The sequence below is a fragment of the Giraffa tippelskirchi genome, chromosome 13, assembly GCF_054371585.1.
Source record: "Giraffa tippelskirchi isolate mGirTip1 chromosome 13, T2T-mGirTip1v1.2.pri, whole genome shotgun sequence".
Taxonomy (NCBI): Eukaryota; Metazoa; Chordata; class Mammalia; order Artiodactyla; family Giraffidae; genus Giraffa; species Giraffa tippelskirchi.
This window is the reverse complement of record NC_137287.1, coordinates 38,759,117-38,780,214: the sequence shown is the minus strand read 5'-3', so window position 1 is coordinate 38,780,214 and position 21,098 is coordinate 38,759,117. Positions and strand designations below refer to the sequence as shown.

At 53.3% G+C, this 21,098-nt stretch overlaps 1 protein-coding gene and 1 long non-coding RNA gene across 2 annotated transcripts; both read right to left on the bottom strand.

Annotated features, from left to right (window-relative positions):
• Positions 1 to 6: 6 nt before the first annotated feature.
• Positions 7 to 8,003, bottom strand: BICDL2 (BICD family like cargo adaptor 2). The gene is made up of 10 exons (XM_081555168.1): positions 7,936 to 8,003; positions 6,277 to 6,572; positions 3,460 to 3,675; positions 3,113 to 3,229; positions 2,857 to 3,003; positions 1,807 to 2,004; positions 1,519 to 1,668; positions 940 to 1,067; positions 593 to 713; positions 7 to 506 (listed from the first exon to the last, which is right to left on the bottom strand). Exons 2-10 carry the CDS (start codon positions 6,556 to 6,558, stop codon positions 339 to 341), a joined length of 1,527 nt encoding a protein of 508 aa, XP_081411294.1. The 5' UTR covers positions 6,559 to 6,572; positions 7,936 to 8,003; the 3' UTR covers positions 7 to 338.
• Positions 8,004 to 12,374: 4,371 nt separating this feature from the next.
• Positions 12,375 to 15,773, bottom strand: LOC145531782 (uncharacterized). The gene is made up of 2 exons (XR_014072743.1): positions 14,298 to 15,773; positions 12,375 to 12,683 (listed from the first exon to the last, which is right to left on the bottom strand). It is a non-coding gene; the product is annotated as an uncharacterized LOC145531782 (long non-coding RNA).
• Between the last annotated feature and the right edge of the window lie 5,325 nt (positions 15,774 to 21,098).

Genomic DNA, 21,098 nt, shown 5'->3' with positions numbered 1-21,098 from the left:
GCCAAGTCGGTGTAATGATTTATATATTACTCTGTCTGATCTTGATACATAAATACCCACCCCCATCCCCAACCCGCAGCTGAGGGCCAGGGGGCTTAATGCCTAGAAAAGATAGATTTGTATAGATTTGATAACAGCTCTGCCACACGTGCCCCTGCCACCTATCTGGGGTCTCTGGCCCCCAAAGCTGGCCCTTGCTCCCAGTGAGCCCTTGCCCAGCCTCCAAGGGAGGGGAGGGCACCAGCCGCCTTTGGCAGACAATCGGGACCCATCGCTCCGTTGGCCAGAAGAGGAAAGTGAGCCAAGAGGGCAAAGCCAGCCCTGTGTCTACCCGGCGCTCAGGTCCTTCGGAAGAGGGTGCTGAAGAAGCCGCCAGCGGGCCCAGGGCTCAGGCGCAGGGAGAAGCGTGTTGGGGCGGGGCGCGGAGTGGAGGCGGAGGCGGCCGCACTCAGCTCTTTCTGGCGTTGGGAGCGCAGCTGCTGGCCGATGACCACCTGCATGTCGTCCTGTGGGCGGGCCGGCGGGGCGGGTCAGCGTCCGGCCCCGCCCCCGCCGGCTCCGCCCCGTCAGCCCCGTGCGCCCCGCCCCTCACCTGCCAGGCCTCCAGCTCTTGCGTCAGCGCCACCTTCTGGCGGATGGTGCGAAGCAGCTCCCGGGAGAGGGAGTCCCGCTCCAGAGAAACGCGGCTGAGCTCCAGGGACAGTTCCAGGACCCTGCAGACGAGGGGCAGAGAGCAGGTCCGAGGACGCTGGGGCTTCAGCGTGCAGGAATGGTGGGGGGCTCCTGGACCCAGGCGGGAGTGAGACCACGAATACGAAACCAGGGAGGTCAGAGGGCCCCCGGATCAGAGGGGTTCCAAGGCCCAGAAAGGCCAGTGTGTTCTGGGTGCCTGAGCCGCCCCCCGCCCCTGGGCGGTGGTGAATGGTTGCAGATGCTTACTTGTTCATGGCCTCGTCTCGGTCCGAGAGGGCACTACTTAAGGCCTCCTCGGGGTCCTGCACCCGCAGTTCCTTCTGCCTTTGCAGTTCCTCCCGCAGAGATTGTAGCTCTGCCTGCTGCAGCGCCATCTGCGGGCAGGGTAAAGTCCAGAGAGGCAGTTAGGCCCCTGGGTGTCCCCGGGCTTGCTCTTCCAGGCAGTCCAGACTCTAGTTTGCTGCCTTCCCGTACCTCCCACCTCCTATCTCCTGCTCCACAAACAACCCTGACAGCTAATGGTCCTGTGCTGGAGACGAATCTTCTGAGTGCCTAGCTGGGTGGGGTGGGTCGGGGTTAGATGGATGGTCTAAGCCTGCAGGAAGGATGCATGGAGGAAATGGAACTTAAAGGGGGAGGATAGTCCAGGAAGTCTTCTTGGAGAAGGTGACATACAGGCGGGCTGTTGAAACATAATGGCAAGTTTGTTGGGATGAATGGGTATCCAAGTAAAGAGGGATTCGTGGGCAAAGGCTTGGAGGTGTAGATGGGAAAGAGAAACTGACATTGAGAGGGACTTTGCATCCAATACTATGCTTCCCCCACCTCAACCTGCAACCGGACCACTTCCGCCTCCTCTTCTCCCAGTATCTCCTCTGGGTTCAGGGATGCTCCCTTCCTGGGAGGCTCCAACCTCTCCTCCTGGGGCGAACGCTGCTGGCTGGCTGGTTCTTGGGTCTCCGGGGATAGAGTGGTCTGTCCACCAAAGAAATCGATCAGGGCAGTGTCAAACCTTCTAGGGATTAAAAAAGGAGGGGCGGAGTCTGCAGCCCTTCAGGTGTGGAGCCTCCCCGTGTGGAGCCCGGTGTGGAGCCTGGTGGGCCGAGAGCTCACCAGAGCATCTCCACTTCTGTCCGTGTTCTGGTTTTGGTCCTGGTCGCTGTTGAGGCTGTGTGCGAGCTCTAACTGCAGCGAGGCTCCCGAGAGGTCGGCGTCTTGGAAGCGCGACTCCTCTTCCAGCTCCGAGACGCGCCGCTGCAGCCTCCGCAGCGCGCTCAGCGCCTCCGCCGTCTCGGAGCGCGCGCGTTCCAACTGCGGCAGCAGAGCGAAAACCGTGAGCGTCAGCCGGGTGCCCCCGCGGCTGGCCGACAGGGGGGCGCCGGCGCGCCGCGGGAGAAAGGCATCCCCACGCGTCCGCTCCGCCCAGCGCCGAAGTTGGCTCCCTGTTCCCAGAGCGCGGGGCGGCCTTGGGACCCCAGTCTCCCTCGGCAGACACCACTTGCCTCACCTATTGAGCAGGGCCCTGACGAGCGCCCAGACTTCAAAGTCTCCCGTCACCCTCCCTCCAGTCCCGCCCCCTCCGGTCACCTGGAAAAGCCCCGCCCCGTCCCTGACCCGGCCGGCCCACCTTCTTACTAAAGCTGTCACCCGGCACTGACTGACTGATCCTCTCTTCTCAGCCAGGCGACCTGCTGAACGTCTCACACCCTTCCCACAGCCATGCAGCATTACCACCCATCTCACAGTCGAGGAAACTGAGGCTGGTGTCCCACAATAGTAGGAAGGGACCCTGGGATAAGAACACTGGTAATCTGACCCCAAAGCAGGTGTAAGCTCCTAAGATCTCAAACATCAAGGCATACTGCCTCCTTCCATTTCCTTTCCTCTGTTTTCCCACCCAGACCTGGTCCAGGTCCCCATCACCTCCAACGGTGAGCTCTGGCCTCAGCCCCATCCCTGGCCTCCAGCTGCTGGTCTCTGATGCATCCTAGAACCACCACCCCCACTCAGTCTATCTGTGGCTCCCACTTGCCCTTGTGCCCTTCCAGCCCGGCTGCTAGGGTTCCTGGTGACCCAACTCTGGGGTCTTCTCCCAGGAGGCCCCGATGCAGTGGGCCAGGCCCCCAGCCGGACGTGCCCGCCCACCCTAGCCCTGCCAGTCACCTCCAGACTGTGCTCCCGCCTCTCCCGCCGCAGCAGCAGCAGCTCCTCCTGGGTGGCCTGCAGCCTGCCCCGTCCCTTCTCCAGCTCCTCACGCAGACCTCGAATCTGGGCCTCCAAGTCCTGCCGGCGACTCTGGAGCATCTGATTCTGGGGAAAAGCCCATCAGAGCTAAAAGTGGAAGGGCAAGGCTGGGCCCAGACAGCCCCCAGGCCAACCTTCCCCGCTCAACAGACCCCCGGCCCCAACTGGCATTCACCTCCCCCTGCAGACTCTCCAGCCGTGTCCTCAGCTCTGCCCCAGCCAGGGCCTGAGCCTGGCACTGCCCTTGAAGGCTGTCCAGTTCCCGCTGAAGCTCCTGCTCAGTCTGCGAGGCCTGAGGGTGGGGGTGGGGGGAAACAGAGCTCTCAGCTGGCCCACGCAGCAACAGGCCCAGCACACCCACCCCAGACGTCCGCCCCTCCTTGCTGAGACCCAGGGTCAGGGCCGTCCAACCTGGGCCAGTGCACCCACCCCCACCAGGACTGGGCCCAGCGTGCCCACCCCCACCAGGACCGGGCGTCCGGCCCCTCCTTGCCGATGGGCCCAGGGTCAGGGTCATCCCACCTGGGCCAGCTGCTGGCTGAGCCGGAGGTTCTGTTCACCGAGTTCACTGAGGGCCCGAGCCCGCTCCCGGCCACTGTCCTGCTGCTCAGAACGCTGCTCCCCGAGCTGGGCCCTAAGGGCCTCCACATCCCTCTCCAGCTCCACCGCCCTGGCCTCCCACTCGGCTCCCCGGGCTGCCAGGCCCCGGCGCAGTTCATGGTTCTCCTGCTGCAGCTGCTGTGGGGCCGGGACAGAGGGGCGGAGACATGTGACAATGAGACTCACAGAATGACAGCCAGAGACCTGAGGGGGGTCCGAGGGGGTCTGAGGCAGGCCTGAGAGCCGGAAACAGGACAGAGCTGGGGGGGAAGCGGGCGGAGGGGGCAAGACGCAACCTCGGACAGTAGAGGAGGCAAAGGAGCCGTAGAGAGGTTTCTGGAGGGGCTGACCCTGGGCCTGAGCTGGGCGAGAATCCCCGGTGCCCACTCACCTCTAGCTGCTGCCGGGGCTTCTGGGCCCGAGGTTGCAGGCGCCGTTTTTGGCGCCTGAGTCTGGCAGAATTGAAGCCCCGGCCCATGGCCTCACACAGCTGCGTGCTCTGGAGATTCTGCCTCCGCTCAACCCCTCTCCCCCAGCTCCTCCTGGCCAGCTCCCTCTAATTAACCCTGGGCAGCCGCACCCTGGCCCCATGCCTCTGCCAGCCCTCCCCCAAAACCTGTCTAACCAGCGGGGGGACGCTCCTGGCACACCCAGAGGACCAGCTTGGGGAGGCAGGCAAGTCAGGGGGCCAGCGTCTGCCCCCTCACCCCTCTGCAGACTTTCCATGCAGGATGGTGATGCTAACCATAGCTGCTACGATGATTAGCAAGCCCTCCTGCTAGCGCTTCATCTACATTATTGTATTTACTCCATGGGAATTAGAATCCTTTTGTTGCTCTTTAGTCACCAAGTCATGTCTGACTCTTGCAACCCCATAGACTCTAGCCCACCAGCCTCCTCTGTCCATGGAATTTCCCAAACAAGAATACTGGAGCGGGTTGCCATTTCATTCCCCAGGCAATCTTCCTGACCCAGGGATTGAACCCACATGTTCTGCATTGGCAGGTAGATTCCTTACCGCTGAGCCACCAAGGAAGCCTTTAAAATCTTTAATATCTTCATTTTACAGATGAGGAAACTGGGCCTTAGAGAGGTTAAATGCCTTGCCCAAGGATACACAGTGAGTTACTAGAGCAGGGATTCTAACCCAGACAGCCAAATCCTTAATCAAATACTGTAGGAGGGGGACAACACAGCTCTAGGATTAAGCCCACCAGTCTGGGGTCCTATTGTCCTATTGTTCTGGCCATTGCCCAGCTCTGCTTCTGCTTTGTGGTCAGGCAAGCTCTCTAATACCTCCAAGTCCCATCCATCCATCTAGCCATCCATCCATTCATCCATCCAGTATTTCCTGAGCTTGCCCCAATTTGGGGTCTGGCTATCAGCAATAAGTGAGACTACCAAATTCACTGCCTGAAACAGCTTCGAGTCCAGAGGCAAATGAACATGTTCGAACCAGGTAGTTTTGGAGAGGGGCACATTTAGGGCTCTAAAGAAACCCTGGGAAGTGATGAAGAGGAGTGGGGTGGGGTGGGGCATCCTTCAGGAGGAATTCTAAGTTGACTCCTGCAGGGCAAGAAGGAAAAGGGATACACCAAGGAACAGCAGGTGCAAAGGCCCTGAGGCAATAAGCATGGGTTGCTCAGGGAACTGAAAAAAGGCCCCCTCAGAGGAGGGGCAACGTGGCTGAGATGAGGTCAGGGGGTTCAAGTAGTATGTTTAGGCCCTGGTGAGAAATTTTGGTTTCATTCTAAATGAGGGGGAGCCATTGGGAGATTCTGGGCAAAGACTGAAATGATCTGATTTGCAGTTTTTGAAGATCCCTTTGGCTACCCATTGGAGAAGGAGCTCGAGGGGCAAGGTAGAAGCTGGGGACCAGTGAGGAGGCAGCTGCTGTGTCTGGGGAAGAGATGATGGCACTGCGGCCAGCTTGGAGAGAAGATGAGAAGTGAGTAGACTCGGTGTCTAGTTTCAAAGAAGAATCAACAGGACTTGCCAGTGTGGGAGGAGAGAGGTTGCGGAGATGCTCATGCTGGGGCCCTGCGGTGGGAAGCTAGGGGCGGAGAGCAGGTGATGGGATCACGGAATCCAGTGCCACTTATGTTGAGATGCCCATTACGTGGCCAAGTGGGGCCAACAACGTGGATACAGGAGTCAGTGGCGTCCTGGGTGTGTAGGGGGCCAGATTGGACGCCCAGGGTGAGGGTGACCACAGCATGGGCAGAGGGAACTGTGCGTATCTCCCAGAGCTGAGTGAAAATTGACCAAGATCATGCATCAAAGTGCTTAGCCCAGAGCCAGACAGGGAGACAGTGCCAGGATCTGTTGGCTGGGGTTTGTGCAATACTGCTGAGGAGCCAGACCCAATGTTCAGAGAGGGCCAGCGGCTTGCCCAAGGTCACACAGCCTGGCAGGGATCTGAACTCAGGTCCTGCCTTGCCCTCGGAGCCCGTGTTCTTTTCTCTGCAGTGGGCAGCCTCTGAGACCTTTAGTTCCCTGATCAGGAATAGAACTTGCATCCCTGCATTGGCAACACAGAGTCCCAAATGCTGGACCGCAAGAGTTGTCTCGGAGCCCCTGTTCTTAACCACTGGACCACAGTGCCAGGGAGACTGGTCCTAGCCCTGGACTGCTGTTCCAGAGGCAAACCCCCGCCCCGCTTTCCTCCCCTCACCCCCCCCATCTGGCCCCTGCCCCCTGTCCTCCACCCCCCAGCCCTGCCCTCTGCCACCAGCTCACTTCCTCACGCTCAGTGTGCTGGGCACTCAGCGTGTCCAGCTGCCGCTGCAGCTCCTCATTACGCTCCAGAAGCATCTTGCCGAGCTCTGCTGCCAACAGCAGGTCTTTCTCCTTCTGCTGCAGCTGCAAGTCCAGGTCCTCTGGCTCCTCAGGCCCTGGGCCCCCTCCCAGGAATGAGTCCCGCCGCTCCAGCACAAAGGGGAAGAAGCCCTCGTCACCGCTGGGGGAGGCGCCCCCAGAGAGCAGCCCGGCCGGAAAGCTGGGCCCTTCTGGGAAGTTCATGGTGCCGGCAGCGTCTGTAGGGGCAGGTAGGGCTGTGAGAAGAGGTGATGACAGGACTCCTCCTCTGCAACCCAAAGGGGTTTGCCCCCCACTGGCCAAGACATGGCTCTCTTGAAATTCTTCACCTGCCACTGGCCCTCTAAGTCTTCTGGGGCCAAGAAGGATTAATGATCTGTGTCTTGTCCGCCCAGCTCCGTTAATATCCCCAGGGTAAACTGAGACAGGGAGAAGCAGAAAGAGAGCTGCCCAGACTCCTGCCTCTGGTGGATGGTTTCTGCCTCTGGTGGATGGTTTCTGCCCCCGGGGAACTTGTCCCAGTGCTCCAGGACCACAGCTCACCCCAGCCACCAGCTCCGCCTTCCTCTTCCCCGGGCCCCACCTGTTTTGGTTTCCAGCCTCTCACCAGCTGGGATACTCTGCCCAGAAACCAGGTTCTTGGGACTCAGGACTTGGAGATAAATCCAGCCTCTTCTCCCAAGAATCCAGGGCCTTGGGAAATGTAGGTGTCCTGACCCCTTACCCCCCAGAAGTCCAGCCCCCTCCCCTTCCAGAAGCCCAGGCCCAGGTTCCCTGGCCCCCAGGGCCCCCTGGCCCTTGTTCCCCTGTTTTCTCAGGTCCCCAGACCCTCAGCCTGCCCCTTCTGGACTGCTGGCCCAGGCCCCCCAGTTCCCAGCCACCCAGGGCGAGGTAACAGGTTATGCCTGTGCGGGCACTGCCACCTGGCCACTCCAGGTTTCTGTTTACTTCCCGCCTGGCCCGGGGGATGGGAGCCTGGCGGCGCTCCCCTAGGGCCGCGGGGGGCCGCAGTTCAAGGGCTCTGGGGCTCAGGAGGGAGGGGACCCACAGGCTTCCCTGGCCTTTTCCCCGTGTCAACCCCCACCAGCATGTCTGGAGCTCCCGCATTTCCTGTGAGCGCGCGCAAACGCGTACACACACACACAAACACCTGACTTTTCTCTTCCTCCTCTTGGCAGGTGTCAGACCCCAGGCCTCTCCGCAGGACCCAGGCATCTGCGGTCTTCCCAGCTCAACTGCCCCCGGGCGGACCGGGGGTCTCCCCGATGTGGCCCCTGCGGATCCAGCCCACTCTGGGACTCGGGGTCATCCCGCCTCCTCGCCCCTCCCCGCACTGAGCTACTAGCTCTTAGCACCTCCACCCGGGCGTCGGGGCCACCAGCGCCTCGATCCCTAACCCTCGGCATCGGAAGCCCAGCCGCAGCCTTCCCGCCTTCCTTCCTGCTAGCTCCCGGGTTTCCCGGCCCCCAGAGTCCGGCCCGGCCGCCCCTGCCCCGCCCCATCGGCCCGCGCCCGCTCGGCCCGGCCCGGTCCGCCCGAAGCTCGAAAGGGCCCCTGTCCTCGCGCCCCCTCGGCTCTCACCCGACGGCGCCGGGCTGCCTCCGAGGTCCCCGCGGCCCTGGATCCCCTCTTCCGGGGGCGGCACCAGGTGCACTGCCAGCACAGGTGAGGGGCGGGGCCACGGGGCGCCCCCTGGTGGCCGGAATGGCCAGGTGGGGCCTAAAGAAAGGCGACTCCACCCAGGTCAGAGCCGCTGACCCATCTTGCTGCCACCGAAAACGACAGGGCCCATTAATTGAGCATCTGCTGTGTGCACACCCCAAGCTGAACATAGACGTCGGTTCCCTTTCCGCTCACAACTGCCCTGTGAGATAGGACATTATTAACGACAGCAACAAATCTAGCGGATATTAAGCACTCTGCTAAGGAAGCGCTTATTTACTTTCATGACATCCACATGAAGCAGGAACTACTATTATCCCCGTTTTACAGATGAGGAAACTGAGGCCCGGAGAGGCTCTGTCTTGCTTGGGGTCACATGGACAGGACTTGACTATGAGCAGCACAGGTGTAACTTCTTAGGCTGATTCCTGTGTGGCAGGTGAGGACGGCTAAAGTAACTTGCCCATAACCACACCTTAGCCTGTGCTCCTCCCAACCTGAGGCTATCAGCTCCCAGGCTGCAGAGTCAGGGGCAGAGGACCGGGTGAGGAGACTGGGAGGACCCATGGCTGAGTTCCGGGGTCGAGCCCGGGGCAGCCTGGGGCTTGCGGGCGATGCCCCAGCCGTGGCCTGGTGGCTTCTTGAGAGTCTCCTCAGACTTCCAGGGCTCCCTGGGTCCCTATGAAAGGGGCTCCTGGCCTAGTGAGTGGGGATGGACGGAGGACTCGGAGCAGTGGTGTGTTGGTGACTCTTTAACAACAGGCTGTCTGGGGAAAGAGAAAGCCTTGACTTGTTAATTCTGCCAATTTCTGTGCTATAAATACTCCCTCCAAGGCTGATTACTTTTTTTTTCTTTCTTTTTTTTTTTGGCAGCACTGGGCAGCATGTGGATCTTACTTCCCTAACTAGGGATCGAACCCATGCCCCTTGCAGTCGAAGCATGATTCTTTTTTCTTTTTTCTTTTTTTTTAATTCATTTATTTTGGTTGCACTGGGTCTTGGTGGCTGCGCACAGACTTTCTCTACTTGCGAAGAGCAGGGCTACTCCTCATTGCGGTGCACAGGCTTCTCATTGCGGTGGCTTCTCTCATGGCAGAGCATGGGCTCTAGGCACACAGGCTTCAGTACACAGGCTCAGATGTTGTGACACATAGGCTTAGTTACTCCGAGGCAGTTAGAATCTTCCCAGACCAGGGATCGAACCCGTGTCCCCTGCGTTGGCAGGCAGATTCTTATCCACTGTGCCGCTGGGGAAGTCCTAGAAGTGCGATTCTCAACTATTATACCACCAGGGAAAGCCCCAAGGCTGATTTCAAGCTACTGACATTGACATCTTTGAATGTGGAGATGGGCAGAGACGTCCATATCAGCTTTTGTCAGCCAGTACTGGCTGAGTCCCCTGACCCTCTGGCTGTGGGTGTCAGGGTTTTTGAGCCTTGGAGGACTGGGGTCCTGTCTGGCTGAGTCTTAGAAAAACAGGAGGAAAATGGGAGCTGGGACTCCTGACTCGTGGGGAATTGGATGTAAGGGCTCCTTGGAGGGCTGGTTCCAGGCTGGGACTCCTGCATCCTGGGCTGGGACAAGGTTTCCTGCCAGCATAGAGCAGGGGCTCCACCAGTTCCATCGCAAAGCGGTCTGTGGGCTGCCTCGCCTGGTAAAGCCACCACATTCTTCCATAGCACCTGGGCGACAGCCTGGTGGATGTCAGAGAGCTGAAGGCAGCCCAGCCTTGCCTTGGTGCTGCCGCCCAACTCCCTGCAAACGCCAGGATCACCCAGGGCTCCACCTACACCACACGCGCACTCAGCACGCCTTCCTTGAGCCCCAGTGCTACGGAGGAGGGGCTGGGCTCGCCTGGAGACAGTCATGAAGGCCCTATTACTAGGAGGTTCACAGTCCACCCAGGAGGTCGAAGGAAGTTTAGACCTATGTAAACCAGAAACGAACCAATAAAAAACACACCACGGAGTGTAGCTCACAGGAGCTGGCATTGCATGCTTCAGTCTAGATCCCAGATTGGCTAATATCAGCTGTGTGTGCCTGAGTCATTCAGCTGCCCTCAGTTTCCCTATTTGTAGAATGGAGGTGATCACAGTCCCCCGCTAATGGAGTTCTGACAGTTGAATGAGGGTGAAGGTAAGGTACGAGCACTTAGGCTGCGCTGGTGCTCAGCAGGGCCATAAGAAGTGACTCACCACATGTGTTAATATTACAGTGTACTCCATCCTCACAGCAGTCCTGTGAGGTCATGACCATTCACAGTTTACCAGCTCAGGGAGGCAAAGTGATTTGTCTGTGCCTCCATGACCAGTGCTTCATCCCAGCTTGCCTGCCTCCCAGCCAAGGTCATTCTTGGGGCATTCGAATCTGGCCTCCAGGCTCCTTGCTGATTCCAGGTGAAGATGGAGAAGAGGGACAGAGTGGCCCCAGGGAAGTCCCTAGGAAGCCCTAGGGACAGGTTCAGATAAAAGAAGGGAAAATAATCCAGTCCCCTGGTCTCCAAGTGGCCCTCAAGCAAGCCTGCCTCCTTTAGCCTCCAGGCCTGGCCTTGGCCCTGAATACTCTCCCAGACCTTCCTCACCACCTGGTGTGCGCCTAGTGTTCCAAATCTTGGCATTTCCTCCTTGGGGAAGCCTCTGCGGGCCTCACAAGGACTCCGCTGGGCGGGGGAAGCCGGCAGAATGCTCCTCCCCCTCCATCAAGGCAACCAGGGGGTTGGGGCACTTCCAGACCAGGGCGCCTCCCGGTGTTTTCAACATATGCAAAGCCTATGAACAATAAGCAGTATTGTTTGGGGCCTTTAAAAACCTTCCTATAAACTGTTTTACACTGAACACATTGTTCTGAAACTTGCTTTTTTCATTTAGCCTATTATTTCCAAGTTTTCTTTTTTTTTTCTCAACTTAAAAAAAAAATGATGTTTTTATTGGTGGATATTCATTTCCTATGAGGTTCCCAGGTGGTGCCTTGGTAAAGAATCCACCTGCCAGTGCAGGATACCCAAGAGACGTGGATTCAATCCCTGGGTTGGGAAGATCCTCTGGAGGAGGGCATGGCAACCCACTCCAGTATTCTTGCCTGGGAAATTCCATGGACAGAGGAGCCTGGTGGGCTATAGACCACAAGGTCGCAAAGAATTGGACGTGACTGAGCACACATACACGTTCATTTCCTAGGGCTTCTCTAACAAATGACCACAAACTGGATAGCTCAAACAACAGGAACAAATTGTTTCATAGTTCTGGGGGTCAGAAGTCCTACATCCAGTTGTGGGCAGGGCTGGCTCCTCCTGGAGCCTCTGTCGGTAGCATCTCTCCCAGCTCTGTGGTCCAGTGCTCAGAGCTCCCCAGGCTCCTTCCCCAGGGCTTATCCCCTGGCAACCACTGATCAGCTTGACTTTGCCTCTTCCAGTGTCAAATGAAAAACTAGTCACAACCTAAATGTAGAGTTATTTTATTTGGTGGGAACGTTAGGGACTCCGAGCCCGGGAGACAGTACTTCAGGTAGCCCTGAGAGACTGCTCTGGGGGGGTGGGAGAGGGAGTCAGGCTATAAACAAGCTTGCAACAAAGGGGGCAGGTGGTCTGAACATCAAATATTATTGTTAAGTAAAGAAAACTGAATATCACGTTAAGGAATTTAGCATTCTTCTATGTATGAGAAGATGCAAGTGAAAGAAAGTGAAAGTGTTAGTTGCTCAGTCCTGCCAGGCTCCTCTGTTCATGGAATTTTCCAGGCAAGAATAGTGGAGTGGGTTGCCACTCCCTTCTGCAGGGGATCTTCCTGACCCAGGGATTGAACCTGAGACTCCTGCAACGCAGGCATGTTCTTTACTGTCTGAGCCACCAGGAGAGCCCCAAGTGTCTGGGATTATTGAAGTCATTCCTTTCATATGCATCTCAGCTATCTGGGACCAGCATCCTGCATTTTTGCAGAGGTATCCGTCTCTTCTTGAATTCCCTTAGGGCACACTAGAGGGCTGTAATCACTCCTGACTGTGACATCCTTAAGTTCCGAGTGTAGGGAGTGACGCCACCTTTTGGCATGGCTCGGAAATTCAGATTTGGAGGGTGGGAATCGTGGATAGCTGGGACATTTCTTGTCCACTGGTACCGCAGGAAATATTTCATTTCACACCAGAATGCTCTCTGAATGAAATTGATCACAGCGAGGCAGCGGTGAGCAGTGGAGTGAAACGAGATCTTAATTCCCTGACCAAGAGTTGAACCTGAGAAGCCTGGATGACAGAGAACCATCAATCCTAGCCACAGGACCAGGAAGGGCTAGAGGCAAGAAGCTATTTTTTTTCCCTGGATCTTTGCCCCCATTGAAAAATGCACTTATCATGGAGGCAGAAACTGTAAATACAGGTACAAAGTTTATTATTAGAGACATAGCACAACGACAAGTGGGAGAGCACATAGAGAAATTGTTTAGTTAAGAAGAAGCAAGGTAGGGATGGACACCCAGAGAGAAAGGGTGTGAGTGTCCCCCCTAGTGAGGAGTGCAGAAGAGAGGCGGTTAAGTTGTTTATACAGGACAGTTCTTCCGGGTCTTTGTCTTCCTTCAGGCCAGTTATCTGGTTCCTTTATCCACACCTGACCTACCCTGGGACACTCCCCTGGGTGTGCATACACCTCTCAGCCAAGATGGATCTCAAAGTGAAGCCTGCTGGGAAAAGCAAGACTCATTATGGCCTGGCATTATCCCTTGACTTTTGACCTACAAGGAGTCTTTCTGCACATGTGTAGAGTCTCTTGTCCCAAAAGAGAGGCAAGCGGAGATATCTTAATCCTTTACTCAAATAGGCTTCTGTCCCTCTTTGTCCTCACCTTGACTATTGCCATGACTGTTATCTTAAGAGACAAACACCATTATCTACAAGAGACAAACACTGGCTATTTACCCTGCTTTTGTTGTTACTTCTGTTAGGTAGTTAAAATAGGAAACAGGAGTCCAAAATGGCAGTGGCTAAAAGACAAGGAAGCGAAAAGCTCGCGAAAATAGAACAAAGGAAGGTTAAAGGAAGGTCCGAGGACCGGAGTGAGGACTTCAGGTAGAACAAACAGCACTCCTGACTGGCCCAATTTGCATAGGGCAGGCCCAGGGGGAGTGAAAAACATACAAAAAGAGGAGCCAAAGGGCTCTCTCTCTCTCCTGCACACTGGGGCATTTTTCTCTTCACATCTTTGGGTTGACATGCCCTCACGCCTCGAGGATGGATTTTCCTGCTATTATCTAAATAAAATAGAGCTGTAACACAGAGCTGTAACACTGATTTGTCTAAGAGCTATAACACGGTCCGTTTGAGATCTGAGAGCTATATAACACGGTCTGTCCAAGACCTGAGAGCTGTGACACGCCGAGGGCTTTAATGTCCGTCACTCCAAATCTTTGTTGTGACGAGACAGAATCGAGGATCATACACTCGCCTGACACTTCCATTTCAGAGGGCAAACAGGAGGCTAAATGTAAATGCCTTAGCTGGAGCCCACCTATCTCTTGTCTCAAGAAATGCTAACAGTTTTAAGTAGCCAGCCTGAAGCCCAATTCTTCGTGCCCCAAGAGATGCCAGCAGGAGGCTAGTTGTAAATCTCCTGCATCAGAATCACGTCCGATGTGTAGTCTTTGGTGCCTGGCTGTTTTGACCCAGCATAATGCTGCTGAAATTCACCCATGTTGGGTGTATCAGTGGAATCAATAGAGCTGAGGACTTCCCTTGGTGGTCCAGGCGCGAAGACTCCGAGCTCCCAATGCACAGGGATCTAAATCCCACATGCTGTAACTAAAGATCCCGCATGATGAAACTAAGCATTCACATCTTGAATGTCTCAACAAAGAGTTGGCACACCGCAGGAAGATCATAGATCCCGCATACGGCAACAAAGACTCGGGTGGCTCAGATGGTAAAGAATCTGCCTGCATTGCGGGAGACCTGGGGTTCAATCTCTGGGTCAGGAAGATCCCCAGGAGAAGGGAATGGCAACCCACTCCAGTGTTCTTGCCTAGAGAATTCCACGGACAGAGGAGCCTGGCAGGCTGCAGTCCATGGGGTCACAAAGAGTCATACATGATTGAGCAACTAAAACACACACACACAAAGGAAAGTTACAGGAATGACATAACAAATACCCTCCACTTGACACCCAGTGGTGGCTGTTTTGTCACACTGGCTTTCTCTCTCTCTCTTATATGACACGCACTTGCACACATTTTGCTAAGCATCAGCTACTTCGGCTTGTCTCTCTAAGGATGCAGATACCCCACTACGGAACCATATACCTTTATCACATGTGATCAGCTGACCATTTCTCTTTAGTCTCCATTCATCAACAACACTCCCCCTGTCTTCTTATGTGTCTTTTGGGACATTGACTTCGTGGGGAAGAATTCGAGCAGCTGTTTTCCAGAATGTTCTCAGACTTATCCAGGAAGATGTATTTAGATTTAGTTTGTTCTTAACAGCTGTAAGGTATTTCATCCAATGTTTATGACCCAATTTATTTCTCCGCTCACCTATCAGTGAGCACTTAGTCTCCTGGCACTTTTTCCAAGTTATAAACAATGTTTTAATGCAGATCCTCATCGTTGTACACAGATTTCCGTGGATTCTTGGGTGGAATTTTATGCTGTCATTCATCTACTTCTGGAATCAGTTGGGGGAAGTGTTCTAGTGACCTCTTGCTGGGTAGTAACTATCCCACCATTTAGAGGCTTGGAACAACAATTTGGTTTTCTCTCTCACCCTTCTGAGGGTCGGCTGGCTTCTGCTGGAGTCTCATGAGGTTGCAGGTGAGATGGTGGTGGGGCCGGAGTCAGATGGTGTCTCGGCTCCCACATCTGGCGCCTGGGCTGCCTGGCTGGGTCACCTGGGGTCAGACAGCGTTTCTTTCTGGATGCACCCTCTGTACGTGGCCGCCTGAATTTCCTCCCAGGGAGGCTATCCTTGACTGGAGGCAGCTGACTTCCCCAAAATGAGGTTCCAAGAAACCAGAGCAGAAGGAAGCTGCCAGGCTTCTTTTTTTTTTGATTCATTCATTTATTTTTGGCTGCGCTGGATCTTTGTTGCTTTGCACTGGGCTGCTCTTCATTACGGAGTGTGGGCTTCTGTTGCGGGCAACGGCCCTAGGACGCAGGCTTCGGGAGTGCGGCTCTCCACCTCTAGAGGGTGGGTTCAGTACTTGTGGTGCAAGACTGAGCTGCTCTGCGGCACGTGAAGTCTTTCTGGGACCAGGGAGCTCACCTGGCTCTCCTACATTGGCGGGTGGATTCTTAACCACGGGACCACCAGGGAAGTCCTGAAGTTCCCAGAACCGTCACTTCTACAGCATGCTTCTGGTCAGACAAGGCACTGAGTCAGCCCAGATTCAAGGGGAAAGAAGTAAATTCTGCCTCTCTGCAGGAGGAGTAGAAAATAATTTGTGGTCATTTTTTTAGGCTCCTTCGGATTTAGTAAATCTGGCCCAATTGTCTCCAAGGGGTAGGTATTAATTTATACTCTGTAATCAAAAGTCTAACACCATTTCTGATGTTTGTTGTTGTTTGTTGTTGAAGCTCCAGGCTTCCTCTTCCTTCTGGATACAAACTAATAAGGCCCTGCTCCCTGCTCCCATGCACAGGAGAGAAATTTAATCCAGGAGCGCTCTGGCCAGATTGGAGGGGCCCTCAGCCCAGCCTCTCCCCCTGACCACAGCGAAGGCCCCTCCTCACCCTCTCAAGCCATTTCAGACCTGCTGGAGCACCTGCCCTGCTCCCCCCAGGAAGCCTCACTATGTGAATCACCAGTCTCATCCTGTTCTCTTGTGACATGTGGCCTCATCAATCTTCACATCTGAGCCACATTTTTTTAAATGTATTTTTGCTTATTATTTGGGTCTTAGTTGCAGCACACAGGATCTTCAGTTGCAGCTTGTGAACTCTTAGTTGCAGTATGTAGGATCTAGTTCCCTTGCCAGGGGTTGAGCCCAGGCCCCCTGCATTGGGAGCGTGGCGTCTTAGCCACTGAACCCCCTGCGAAGTCCCCTGAACCAAATTTTGTGTGGAAAGTTTGATCCCATTACAGAGCAACCATGAAACATATTCCTATAAGCAAAGTGTGAGTTTCATCTGGCCTGAACCTAGCTAATATAAAGCTTTTAATTTTTGCCAATCTGATGATGGACATGGTATAAAATAATAGAAAACTTAGTTATCAGTCTCTGCTCTCAGTTTGTGGTGCAAAGCTCCTAAAACTCTTGTTAATAAAGAGGCTAGGAGAGATGAGGCTTTCGTTAAGTTGGTGCCAGTGAAGTGGGTTTTGGAGGAACTCACGGAAACACGTGGCTTGGGAAGAGAAAGGATGAAAGGGCAGGGGGTGCAGAGATCCTGGTTCCTGGTGGCCACGTGGTCACCCACCATCTGGAGAAGCAGCTGTGCTGTACTCAGGTTGTTGTTTTTGTTGTTTAGTTGCTCAGTCGTGTCCGATTCTTTGTGACCCCATGGACTGAAGCCCACCAGGCTCCTCTGTCCATGGGATTTCCCAGGCAGGAATACTGGACTGGGTTGCCCTGCCCTCCTCCAGGAGATCTCCCTGACCCAGGGATCGAACCCGTGTCTCCTTCATTGGGAGGCGGGTTCTCTATCACTGAGCCACCAGGGAAGCCCACTGTACTCAAGTACTGAAGGTAACAGCTGGCAGCGGAATTTAGGAATGGATCCAACTCCCAGGGAGTTGGTTTAAGGGAGGCAGAAGGAAATGAAGACTAATAAGAAAAAGACAAACTATTAATATTCTGTCGGTTATTATTGTTATCTGTGATAGCTAGAAGGAAAGTAAAAGGGAGTGCTGGCTGGAACCTTGGTACTGGGCAGATTTTGGTGAGTCTGAGGTTTGACCACTAGTCTAGCGCCACCCACAGAGGGAAGAGTCACGCTGGGACAACTGTGAGTACCTCTGAGACCTCGAGTCACCAGGAAGGGAGTCAGGGTACGGGGAGGGGCAAGCCCAAGGAGCTACTGAAAGCAGGGGGACAGCCTGGAGGGGGCTTCTCATTTTAAATGACAAGCTGTAAGGTAAGGTGTATCCTTATCCTCATCTTCTTGAAGACCCTTTACAGAAATGGATGATGAGTCACTAGCTTAGGGGCTGTTCCCTGGTTCTGAACCTGCAGGGTGTTGAGGGCATGTCTGAGTTGGGACACACAGCTCAACGTGAAGCAATCACAGATGGTTTTACGGGATCCAGCCCTTCAGGAGGTTATTTCCGAGGGAACAGCCAGCCTGGTAAACTAGATAGAAGCCCCCATAAGGTCTAATTTCCCTGAGAAGGAGAACTCTCCATCTCTCCCCATAAACGCCAAGAGGAATGCTCCAGATGAAGTGGCTGATAACGCTGTATGCCAGCCACCTAGGATGAGCTGGAGGGACTTTGGGATGACCTGGAGGGACTTCCCTGGTGGTCTAGTGGCTAAGACTCCACATTCCCAATGCAGGGGGCCCAGGTCGATCTCTTGTCGGGGAACTAGATCCCATGTGTTCCAACTGAAAGATTCCTTGTGCTGCCACTAAGACCTGGTACAGCCAAATACACAGATATTAAATATAAAATGACCTGGACAGTCACCCACTGAGGATGCCCCTCACCAGGCTCATAGTACATGATGTGGTTGGGGTGGCCCTTTTGCTTCAGTACCTCATATAATCTGACTGCTGCCAAAACCAAAGGACTGTTCAGGAAGCCTTATGAATTTGTGGTCCCAGCTCCCCCTTCTGGGTCTTACTAAAGAAAAAACATCAGGCTAATTAACAAGAAAATGGGGAAAGGCAGAGTAGAGAATCAAGAGACAGATCTCAGCAGGTAAACAATTTTTAAAGGGTTATTAAAAATAAGGTGAATAAAGCGAATATGGATAGAATGAAACAAAGAGGAAAACAACAGGAGAGAGGGACTTCCCTGGTGACTCAGTAATTAAGACTCCATGCTTCCACTGCAGGAGGCACAGGTTTGATCCCTGGTTGAGAACCCTGCATATGGCCAGAAAAAAAAAAAAAATTGGGAAGCTAGCAACCTGGGGAGAAGGCAGACTTGTGTCCCAGAACTCTCTCTGAAGTTCTGCTTGGCCATGAACAAAGTTTTGAAAGAGAAAAACGGAAAGTAAACTCAGCTAATCATTGATCGACATCTCCTTTTGCATGCAATCTTGTAATCTTTCTTTAGATGTTATCTTGTTCACACAATTTCTTTGGGAGATTACTGAAGGGGAAGCTAAGGAAGAGATCTAGTCATCTGTTAATTCCTTTTTCTTCATCTCTATTTCTTTGATCTGAGGAAAGAAACAGGTTAGGCAAAGTATTGTGTGAGCAAAAGATTTGAAAAGTGGGCTTGGGCCGGAGGTTAGTTACAATACAGCTTTGCTAAAGTGACAAGACAAAAGGGACCTCCTGCAGAGAGCTCTTTCCTGCAAAAAAAAAAAAAAAAAGATAAATAAAACTCTTTTCCTGCAAAAAATTCTTTCCTGCAAAGAGCTGCTTATAAATCCCCACTCTTGGACATCGCTCCATTTCCAGGGCAGCATGGGCAAAGGTCTGTTTCCTACAACTTTCTCCTGCTGACGTAGGGTGTCGTATTCTTAGGGTGGAATATGTTGACATGGGTCTGTAGCATCTCTGCTGACAATTTTAGTTGCCTGCTTACATATGTCGGCAGAGCAAGCTACAGTTATGTTGATGCCCACAAAGATGCAGACTATTATGAGCAATAGCGTTAATCCCACTCTCTTGGGGCCAGTTCTTGGACTGATGCTCACCGTAGATTCAGTACTGCTCAAGATGGCGCCGCTTACATCATGGCTGTTGTCTGGTCATCATTCAGTTAGCCTTTTCCCCTGGGAGCAGTTACAGTATCTGTAAAACAACTCAGGAATGTCCATCAGACACTGAAAGCTTCTGTGACTCTATTGTCCGGATTGTTAACTGCTTGAGCCTGCTCTTTTGTGACTCAGGGAGGCTCGGGAGGCTTCAGGTTTCCTTTTCTCCTTTGGCTGTGCTGGGTCTTCCAGTTGCGGTACGTGGGATCTAGTTCTCTGACTAGGGATCAAACATGGGTGACTTCAGCTTTTCTATAAACAAGAGGCAGGGGGCATGGAAGGACCTTTGTACTTGGGGTGGGGGGGACCACAGTGTTCTTCTCAGTTTCAATTCCTCCCCTCTGCCCCCCCCCCAACCAACCAACCACTTTCTATCCCAGTAGATTGGTTTGCATTTGCTAAATATAAAAAGAATCATATAGTTTTCAAAAAATTAACCTTTTTTCTTATTGTGGTATAATACACGTATATAAAATTTACCATCTCGACCATTTTTAAGTGTAGAGGTCAGCAGTATTAAATACAGTCATATTGCTGTGCAGAAATGAGCACCCTCATTCCCACTACTCCTTTCAGCATATAAAACTGAAACTCTGTCCCCATTAAACACAGACTACCCCTTCTCCCCACTTTTGGCCCCTGACAGTCACCACTGTACTTCCTGTCTCTGTGAATTTGACAACTCTAAGTACCACATGTTAGTGGAACTGTAAAGAATCTGCCTGCCAGTAAGTCTTTCTCAGGGCTTCCCAGGTGACGCTAGTGCTAAAGAACCCACCTGCCAATGCAAGAGATAAAGAGACGCGGGTTCAACCCCTGGGTCAGGAAGATCCCCTGGAGGAGGGAATGGCAACCCACTCCAGTATTCTTGCCTGGAGAATCCCATGGACAGAGGAGCCTGGGGGGCTACAGCCCATGGGGTTACAGAGTCAGATTTGACTTAGCATGCACGGACACAAGTCTTCCAGGAACACTTTTCTGTTGATATGTTTTTCCTTTGAACTGGCCATGTTTCCTGTCTCTTTGTTTGCCCCGTGATTTTTGTTGAACACCGGACATTTAAATCTAATAATGTGGTAACTCTGAAAATCAGATTCTCTCCCTTCCCCAGGGATTGTTGTTTTTGTTGTTGTTGTTGTTGTTTGAGAGCTTTTTTATTTTTATTATTATTTTGTTAATGTTATAGGCTGTCTCTGACTGAAGTGTGAACTTTATATGTTCTTAGATCTTTTCTGAGCCTTGGGCACATGCAGTCATTTCTAATTTTCTCCACAGATGTAGGGTTTCTATTTTTTAATGTCCTCATCTTTAGTGTCTGACTCCTGAAAGGGGAAAATCGGAAAAAGAAGGGGGTGAAAAAGAGGTCCGGCCCTTTAAATCCTCACTTGGGGTGGGGGCGGAGGCTGCAGCAGGAGGCAGGGGCTGCAAGAATGACTTCCTGCTACCTCTGTCTGCACCTTGGTGATAAGCCATCAGAGCCCAGATCCCCCATCCCTGGAGGACCGGGTTGTTTCTGCTCACGGTCCTTTCTGCAAGCCCTCCAGGTGGGGGATGGGCAGCTGCTACCGGACTGAGAGCTGACAGGGATGCTCATTTACTGTTGGAGGCTTCCCCTTGAAGTTGGAAGCCTTCAGGGTTCCAGAAGTTCCATCAGAGAGCCTCTGCCCTGCAGTTGTTGTCCAGGTGGGGAGACAGATTCCTGGTGCTACCTGCATCACCATCTTCCAGAATCTTCTCTGATCCAAAGCCTTTTGCACAAGAGTGGAAAACAGTCCAGGAGTGAAGAAGAGAAGTACCCAGCACTCCTGGACACAGGAGCTTCACTCACTGTGGTACCAAAACCCCATGTATGAAGCCCTGACTTGGCTGCAATTAGATTGAGAGAACAGAGCACAGAATGGCAAGAGTTCCTGAGATTATGGAAGGTGGGATGTTTAAACAGGCTTTATGTAAGCAGTTGTGTCTCCTCTACCTAATGTTTCATGGGAATGAGTATTATGTCCTACTGGGCACATTTCCCCTACCTGGTACCATAAACTCCAAACCTATAGATGAATACAGGGTCTATGGAATTAAGGTAAAAGTTCTACTAGTTGGAATTCTACTAATTGGAATAGTCAATCAGACTTTCTGTGAAGTGCCTCTTTTACCTGAGTGCAATTATGGGATTGAAATTAAAAGATTTCAATGAAATTTTAATTTCCATGCAGTTAAAAGATGCTTGCTCCTTGGAAGAAAA

Excerpts from the sequence above, each read along its gene's own strand:
- BICDL2 (XM_081555168.1), bottom strand. The coding sequence starts at position 6,558 with ATGAACTTCCCAGAAGGGCCCAGCTTTCCGGCCGGGCTGCTCTCTGGG. Across the intron at positions 3,676-6,276 it reads AGCACACTGAGCGTGAGGAA|CAGCTGCAGCAGGAGAACCA; the intron begins GTGAGCTGGTGG and ends CCGGCCCCACAG. Across the intron at positions 3,230-3,459 it reads TCAGCCAGCAGCTGGCCCAG|GCCTCGCAGACTGAGCAGGA; the intron begins GTGGGATGACCC and ends CCCCACCCTCAG.